The sequence below is a fragment of the Syngnathoides biaculeatus genome, chromosome 8, assembly GCF_019802595.1.
Source record: "Syngnathoides biaculeatus isolate LvHL_M chromosome 8, ASM1980259v1, whole genome shotgun sequence".
Taxonomy (NCBI): Eukaryota; Metazoa; Chordata; class Actinopteri; order Syngnathiformes; family Syngnathidae; genus Syngnathoides; species Syngnathoides biaculeatus.
In genome coordinates, this window is record NC_084647.1 from 27,518,413 (window position 1) to 27,527,617 (window position 9,205).

Genomic DNA, 9,205 nt, shown 5'->3' on the forward strand with positions numbered 1-9,205 from the left:
CCCAGCTGCTAACGGGCAGGAGGCGGGGTACACCCTGAACAGGTTACCAGCCAATCACAGGGCACATCGAGACAATAAGCTGAACTCACAATCACACTGAGGGGCAATTTAGAGTGACCAATTAATGGTGCATGTTTTTGGGATGTGGGAGGAAACTGGAGTGCCCGGAGAAAACCCACATAGGTACAGAGAGAACATGCAAACTCCACACAGGTGGGTCCGGGATCGAACCCGGGACCTCAGAACTGTGGGGGCAACGCTTTCCATCTAATCCACCGTGCCGCCATCTCTGAATCATACCACGTAGAAAAGAAACAGTGGTCACAGGTCCAAGATTGAAAGAAATCCATCCCCAAGTTGGAACATGGAGTCAGTTCTTCTCTGCGGTTGATGGCAAAGTGCTGACATACAGTCCACAGCCGGTAGTGGTTGGCCGATGAGCGCTTTCGCCCCTCTGCTAACTGTGAGTCAAGGCCCGTTTTCAATCTGCAGAACCCAAATCAGCACATTGTGCTTCCGGATCACCCCCGCTGACACGTTTTACTGTTAAGAAAGCAAACTTGCCAAACACTTTTAGTGAACGCATGCTGAGTGTGGACAACCCAGCACAGATGGAGTGGGTGGGGGCGACTAACAAAGCAAAAGTGTCTTTAGCCCTGCACTTTTGTCTATTCACTGTGCAACAGATGTTCATTTAGGCTTTGGGGGGGGGGAAAGAAATCTTCAGGCCCGTTTAGTTGAAACGTTTTGGTTTGCATACACAACAATAGCTGGAATTTACATTAACCATGTCTGAAAAGGAAGCCGCCATATGGCCAGTGTTCTGTGTAGGATTGAAGCTGTGATCTCACCATAATCACCAGACAATGGGACTGTTCCATTTCTACGAAAGTGTATTGCTGCAACACCCAAAAAAAAAAAAATAATAATAATAAAATGAAAAAAGTTGTAACCACATTATAACTTGATATGTTTCACATTATAATGTGGTTTGTTTCACATTATAATGTGAAACGATTGACATTATAATGTGAATTTTTGTCACGGAACAACGGCGTACGGGTGGACCCAAATGCAGGACTCCAAGACGAAGACATGATGTTCAGTGGGTTTTATTAAAAACGAAAGTTGTGCACGACAACACATTCCAAGAAGGCAGGATCCAAAACACAAGAAACAATGTCCGATAACTATGAGTCAAGTAAAGAGCATAACCGTAGCGTGGCTGGGCTATAATGGCGCAGTGGCGGAGTAACCCTAGATGCGGGAAAGCATACTCAACAAACTGGCAAATGCCAGTGACAAAACTCCAACTTAGATACATTGTCTAATCACAGTGCCTCATGAGAAACAGCTGTGACCAACGACAGGTGTAATAGATGAAAGCGCTCAGAGTGGTGGCCAGTCCACCCCCCTTCTTGGCCGTTGTCCAGCCTTGCGCATGACAAATTTTCACATTGTAATGTGGTTTATTACACAATATATTGTGATTCGTTTCATGTTATAACATAGATTCGTTTCACATTATATCGTAGAAAATAATACACGAATAAATGTCCCCTCTCTTCACCCCCGCCCCCCCAAAAAAGGCAATTACTTCTGGTTCAGGTGGGCAGCAGCAATACGCTTCCATAAGACATCATTTAGTCATTTAGTGTTGCACAAATCATGGATTTGGTCCGCTTTTTATGGAGTCATGGTGTACCTGAAGATTGCCTTTTGGATGCAGATTGCCTCTTACGTATTATATTGTGAAACAATTCACATTATAATGTAAAAATATTCACATTATATTGTGTAATTAACCACATTATAATGTGAAAAAGATCATAATGTGGTAGCTAACTTTTTTTTCTGGTATGGCAGCAATACGCTTCCGTACATTTCGACATTGGACAAGTTAGAAAAAAATAGTTTCACACTTAAATCGAACGATGTTTCCAACAGTGACAGAAAACTTTGAAAACGTCGTGTTTCCAACAGGTGCTACAAAGTTGTTTGACTGTAGGTCAAATTTGATTGATGTCTCTGAAAATGGATGTTAGCTTGGACCGGCATGTGTTATACCAAGGAGATCTTGAAATTGTGGAACTGTACATGAATGAAATTGATCTGTGTTTTTATACTCACGTTCACCTACAGGCAATTGAGAGTAGTTTTTGGGATGTGAGAGTAAACCGGTCACACATCCACACACATTTATTGTGACACTAGAAGAAGAACATTTGAACTATAGTTTGAGTTTTCAGAGGCACTTTAAATAGTGGCAGGTGTGTCCTTTCATTTAACGTCCTTAAATTCTGAACACAGCCACGTGGCCAGTTGTAAGTGGGTGTGCACACTTGTACAAACCTTTCATACTTGTGCTCTCAAAATTCATCCATTTGCATTGCCGCTTAGCCTCACGAGGGTTACAGGGAGTGCTGGTGCCTATCCCAGCTGTCAACGAGCAGGAGGCAGGGTACACCCTGAACTGGTTGCCAGCCAATCGCAGGGCACATCGAGATAAACTCACAATCACACCTAGGGGCAATTTGGAGTGTCCAATTAATGTTGCATGTTTTTGGGATGTGGGAGGAAACCGGAGTGCCCGGAGAAAAGGCACGGAGAGAATATGCAAACTCCACACAGGCGGGGCCGGGATTTAACCCGGGTCCTCAGAACTCTCAGGCCAATGCTTTACCACCTGAATCACCGTGCCGCCCGCTTGTTAATATAGTTTGAAAAATTTTGAGTAATGATTTGATGGACAATTGTAAACATGTGTGCATGCGGAATGAAAAAAAAAAACATGTAAAGGGTTAAAAATATCCTACTCGTTCTCACACAAAGATGAGACAAAAAAGTTTTATTGGAGACATGTTTATTATTTAAACTATCACTTAAATAAAAAAGGTGCATAGAAAATAAACATGATTAGAAACTTTTCTTTTTACACATTATGTACAACTTTGTTTCCTCATTATTACATTCAACCAAGTATAGTTTTGTGGTTTATTTTCTTTTTCGGGGTGGTGGTTTTCCTTCATTGCTGGGAGAGAACACTGGTACGAATACCGAATACAGTATTACGATGATGATGATGGTGGCGGTGACGAGATTCTCCATAAGACAGAAAAAATACGCATTGAAGGCATTCAAAGAAAGAGCCCATTCGTGTTTTCTTTTTCTTTCCACATGTGCCGTTCACCGCTCCTACGGCGACACCACATTTCATTCAACAAGGCTGATGAGTTCAATACCAGAAACACATGCATACGCATACAAAATACACAGACTTGTTCAACCTCCCAAAAAAAAAAGTCACAACTTCTTTGCGGATGTTGCACAAAATAAATAAATTAAATGTTCAGCATTATGACTGTATTTAAAAAAAAAAAAAAAAAAGTACATGACACGTACAACCAAAGCTTCAGAGGACATGAAAACTGCCATTTTGGTGGGACAATTAAAAAAAAAAAAATCCAAATCAACAATCAAGGTTTAAAATTATTTCTACATCAAGTCAACGTCCCTGTTTTAACATATTCTTGGGGAGGTGGGGTGGGGTAGGGTGGGGGGGTGACCTCAAGAAATTCACAAGCACATGAGTACACTTACACATCACATAAAACTGCTCCTTTTCTGGGAAAACGAAAAAAAAAACAAAAAAAAAAAACTGCAACACTCCTTTTGTGGTTAAGGTGCGTTCGCAGGCACAGCAAAAACTGGAACTGGATTTCCATTATACGAAAAAAAGAAATGATGCACGTTAGTTTCATCTGATAGTACTGTAACACAAAAACCATTATAGAGTACATTGAAATGTTGCTAGTATAAATCGGTTGTTTTTGCTACTGAAACTAAGTTTGTCTGTCCATTCCATATATTGTATAGATACTAACGTACAAGACTATGCATGTGTTTGCTTATAATATTGTCATGTATTTATACTATAATTACAGACAGAGAGGGGTCAGGGCCACTGGTGTGACCCCTGCCACTAAGAGGAAATGAAGTCCAAGGAGTCCACATACAGAGTTATAGACGGAGCCCTTGAGATCGGCAGACGTTTGCGCCGACACTCGCGCGTGTAGCCGCGCACGGCGCGGACACTCGGGTCCGTCCGCACGGCGACGAAAAAGAAATCCACGCTCGTAATTCAGGTAACGTGGAGGAAGGAGTTTACATTCATTGTAGCAGCACAACCCAGCCAGTCTGCCCACCCCAGTGTAAAAGAGCGGGGCCCCGTTTATGCATGTCGCACCATCAGGGTGGGGCTTTAGGCCCACTTCACTTTGGTGCCCGCTGACAGTCAAGTGCACTTGGTAAGGGCCTCCCAGGTCCCAGCGCTCAGGGCTCGCTCGCAATCAAGCTTCTTGTGTGGGTGGGAGGATTTCACGGTTAGGGTGGCCAGCGTGTCACTGTTCAAGATGTCAGCGTGAATGGCAGCGAAGGGGGGGGGGGGGGAGAAAACTTTTTTTTTCAAGTCTAAAAACAGGCTGGTCACAGATCACAAGACAAAATGGTGCTTTTATAGGTAGACCAAGGAGGATTAGCGCCACACTGAAAAATGATGACATTTTCTCAGAATAAAGTCCTATATATCCCTACCCAAATATCTTATTTGCATATACCTTATTTAAACATTTGCAGAAAACAAACATCTACTTTTACCGAGCACATTGGTATTTTTTACTGATATTGTTATCATGCCTCACAAGGGTCACAAGAGTGCTGGAGCCTATCCCAGCTGTCAAAGGGGAAGGAGGTGGGGTACACCCTGAACTAGTTGCCAGCCAATCGCAGGGCATATCAAAATAGCCACACTCACAATCACACCTAGAGGCAATTTAGAGCGTCCAATTAATTTTGCATGTTTTTGGGATGTGGGAGGAAACCGAAGTGCCCAGAGAAAACCCACGCAGGCACGTGGAGTACGTGCAAACTCCACACAGGCGGAGCCGGGACTGAAGCCCACTATCATAACCGCCAGTCATTTTTATTACTGCTGCAATTATCAAACAAAATAAATAAATGTTTTGTTTTCTTTTTTGATCTTTGTATCTGACTTGCGCAATTATGGCATTGTATTAAGAAATGTAAAAAATAAAGTAGCACTTTTTTTTAAAGATAAAAGTCAAAAAGTAACAGCGAGAGAAAATATTTGAGAAATAAATTTTGCATGGTTTTTAAATTCATATCAGAAGGTTAAGAAAATTGCATATTTTTGAGAAGTTGTATCTTCATTAAAGTCAGAATATTAAAAGAATTAAGTCATTTGCAAGATCAAATGTCAAAACAATATTATATTACGTATTTTCAACATTAGTCAGAAGATTTCAGAAATAACGAATTATATTTTCAAAACAAGTTGTCATTTTTTTCAAATTAATACAATGACACTACAGTTTTATATTTAACAAAGGTTATACTTTGAGGTAAAAAGTTGTATAGTTAGTTAAAATCCAATAAAAATTACCTGTAGATTAAAATCACATGATTACGAGAATGACGTTTGTACATTTCAAGACTTAAGTGTGAATATTCAGAAAATACTGATGAGGGGAGAAAAGTCTATATTTTGAAACGCAAAGTTGTGTTTCCAAGATTAATATTTTGAGAATAAGGCCATTTATGTCAGTGGTTTAAACCTGCAACATGACAAAAATAATGTAGTACATTTTTCTGGATTTAAAAAAAAAAATGTCACATTTTCTAGACTGAAAATGAAGCATAGTCATTGAAAATTTAGTCATAGTAATACGATCATTAAATTCATGGTACGATGAAGATTAACATTGCATATTTTCAAGATAAAAAGTAGTTGTTTTCAAGAATGAAGTCATATGAGAATAAAGTTGCAGATGTACATTTTGCGTAAAAACAGTCTACATTTTTCAAAATCTTTCATCACATGACTATTCTTCTAATTTCGACTATGTTTGACTTTGAAAATTTTCAGAAGATTCAGACTTTAATCTCTTAACTTCACATTTGTCTTGACTTTGTTGATGACCTTCCTCTCCCCTCCAATCTTTTTTTTGAAGGATCGCTGATGAAGACTAAAAAAAAAAAAAAAAATAGGCTCTTTAATGAATTATCACATGATTATTTGATGCTACAGAAATTCATAATATGATTAGGTAGCTTTTTACAAACGGTACGCTGCTAAGCCTAAATGTAAATAAACTTAAGTAAAATCATTTCTGCCCTTTTCAGCGTGCAAGCAACTGCGGCGCACAGGAAGGTCAAGGTTTGACACGAACTACATATAAAAGATTGCAAATTATAGGAAAATGATATGAGGTTAAAAATGAATCTTAATTATGTCATGACCTCTAGTGGTGGCTTAGGTGAAAATGACTAACAAAAAAAAAGTTACTGTGGCTTTAAAGCTTTGAGACGGGCTTTCTTTTTCAGTATAGCTCTAATCCTTCTTTGTGCTGTGACTGTGCGGCGCATGAAAATAAAAGGCACCTCCCTCTGAAAAAGACATTTTCGCTAAGTTGAGTCAGATTTGCGTCGACGTGTACCGATCGATATGACTGTCTGGTTCCTACTTTTCTTCTGAGTTTTTTTTTTTTTTTGATGTGGTGAGGAGACAATAAGGCCGGGGAGAGGAGATATCAGATAAGTCGCAACCATCTAAACTCTCCCAAGTGCATAACAACAACAATAATTCACGATCCACATTGTCAACTCTTCTCATCCTGACAGCGACGGGAAAAAGAAATGAGCTTTGACCAAAAGGCCCAGGTGGAGAGCTCCTGGTGGACTGAAGCCAAGTGGACCAAGCCGTAGACCAGCGTCAGTCTTTGGAATCAAACAAAACATTCAGACTAACAAAATCATAAAAATCAAAAGAAACGGAAACAAAAATTTTATAAAGGCAGCGGCGTAAAAAACAGAGCGCTTTAGTGTTTGTAAACCTCTATTTCCTACAAAAAATGGCATTAAAATAAATATGACTTTTTAAAAAAATATAAATACCATCATTAAGTGCTATTCAATAGTCAGTGCTTTTTAAGTCTTTTTTTGTCGTAGAAAAATATACATTATTTACATATTTTAAACCATGATAGTTGCCTTCCTTGATAAAAAAAAAAAAGACTTCAAACATGTAAGAACATTTCCATGATAATAATAATAATAATAATGGTGATCACCAGAGGCAATGCGAAAATATCAATTCAAGGGCGCTGCGGTTGTTTGGTTCTCTTTGCTGCTGTCATTTGGAATGATGAATCTAAACAGAATCATCAAAAACAAGAAAATGAAATAAGAACGGCGGCACATTTTGTAAAAAAAAATAAAATAAAAATCAAATCAAATAAAAAAAAAAATCCACGGTTATCTGCGGATCACAACAACAAAATGAGAACCCACCCCCCCAAAAAGATAAATGCATCTACTAAAGCATGTCAGTAGAGTCTCAGGGGCCTGTGACTGTCAGTCCACCAGAATCTCGAGCTGCCTCCCCCTCCGTCCTCTTTATCTCAAGAGGCTAGTCGAAAACGCTCCACTGGTCAAATCAAGTGCACGGGTATGGCAAATACCCCCCACCCCCCTCAAATATGTCGCTCTCAGGTCAGCAGGTTTGTACCCTTAAGCGAGGTCAAGTCACCATGGCTCTGAAGGCATCAGGGCACATTCACACGGGCAAAATGTGCAGAACAGTGGGAGCAAATACTAACTAATTCAAACAAATTTCTTGATCCTTCAACAAATTGCACTTTGGTGTTAAATGGAACCTTTGATTTTTTTTTCTTTTTTTAACATCTTGTAAATCAAACTGATGGAGGATGGGCCAATGTAAAAATAAATATTTTTTAGGAGCTTATCCAAATTTCAGTAAAACTGACGAAGCTTGATGCTAAAGGAGGCACGATTTATTGAAATTTTACTTATGGCCCCTCCTCCTAAGCATATTCAGTCCGAGCGAGAGCAGACTTAGGTTAAGAAGTTGGCGTGAACTTGTCAGTTGAGGAACTTGCGGCACTTCTTGGCGCCGCAATTGCAGGGCAGCTTGTTGCCGGCGTCCTCCACCGGGAACTTGTAGTCGTACGTCAGCTCCTCGCCGCGGTGGATGCGGCGGGCGGCGAGAATAACGATGTGCTTCAGGCCGTCGGCCGTGATCACCCGCGAGTAGCAGTTGGGCTCGCACGAGTGGTTGATGAAGCGCGCCGCGTTGCCGTGCACGGTGGCGTCCACCACCTCGTAGTCGTCGATGCGGAACATGTAACAGCCGATCCCCTGGGATGAGAGCCCACCCAGATGCGCGTTCAGTGACTGTCACTGATCTGACATGTCATGTTACTTCTGGCTAACGTGTTATTTTTTTTGTTGTATTCAATGGGTTAAAATGAAAATCCATGAAAGGTGAAAATTTGCATCCTTTGTTTTTTCTGTATTCGCCCTTTGGAAGGACAAGGCTTGCCATCTCGGCTTGGTAAGTGTGTTTCCTGTACTCACCTTCCCGTCGTAGTATTTCTCCCGCTTGTCTGTGAGCACAGAGCGGATCACGGTCCCAGAATACTCAATGACCATCTCTCCTGCGTCAATGGTTTTCTTGCAGAACAGGCCTCGCCCATGTATGGGGGATCTGTAAAACGGTTAACGGATAACATTACAGTCTGACGATAGAGACTTTTGTACTTTTTGGCTATTCTTCTTTGACACGACATGAGCCAAGGTTAAACCTGCACAACTTTGTATGCTTTGCAGCAAAAACTTTTGAAGGCTTTTCATTGTTTGCCAACAAAGAGTTGGGTCTCTCAAGTGCCTGCCCACCCAATAAGTGTAAAATTAAACAACCGTGCAACTCTTGTCCGCCCAAATCAGTCTGCACTTTCGTTTTTTGCCATTCATTTAATAAAACACTGTGTACGTGCAAAATGTAATGTTCAGTCTAAATATTTATACCAGATTTTTTTTTTTTTTTTTTTACCTGTAGACTCCTATCGTTTCCTTGGAGGTAGCCTTGAGGTTTTTGAATCTCACAGCAAGTGGCAGTTCCATCGACGCACGTCTGCAGTCATTGTAAGGAGAGAAGAATGGAACAATTTCATTTGTTTCAAAAGAATCCACTTATTTTGTATGCTGTCTGACAGACCTGGCAGACCTGAGGTGTGCTGCTTCTTCATCCTCTCCCAGTGGCCTATACTCAGGAGGCTGGCGGTGTTTTGAGGCCAAGAAATTGAAAATATCAAAAACAGACCTCCTA

General features: G+C 40.6%; 1 protein-coding gene across 6 annotated transcripts in view; it reads right to left on the minus strand.

Moving 5' to 3' along the window:
- Nucleotides 1–3,371: 3,371 nt before the first annotated feature.
- kmt2a (lysine (K)-specific methyltransferase 2A) overlaps nucleotides 3,372–9,205 on the minus strand; it is a 66,840-nt gene continuing 61,006 nt past the window's right edge. For 4 of the 6 annotated variants that reach the window (XM_061828591.1, XM_061828592.1, XM_061828590.1 and 1 more), the window contains exons 31-34: nucleotides 9,095–9,202; nucleotides 8,930–9,010; nucleotides 8,455–8,584; nucleotides 3,372–8,235 (exon numbers count right to left, since the gene is read on the minus strand). In XM_061828591.1, the coding sequence (XP_061684575.1) occupies nucleotides 7,960–8,235; nucleotides 8,455–8,584; nucleotides 8,930–9,010; nucleotides 9,095–9,202 (595 nt within the window). In that variant the 3' untranslated portion in view covers nucleotides 3,372–7,959. The remainder of the gene's footprint in view (nucleotides 8,236–8,454; nucleotides 8,585–8,929; nucleotides 9,011–9,094; nucleotides 9,203–9,205) is intronic. The other 2 variants (XR_009796240.1, XM_061828593.1) reach the window with 2 other exon arrangements.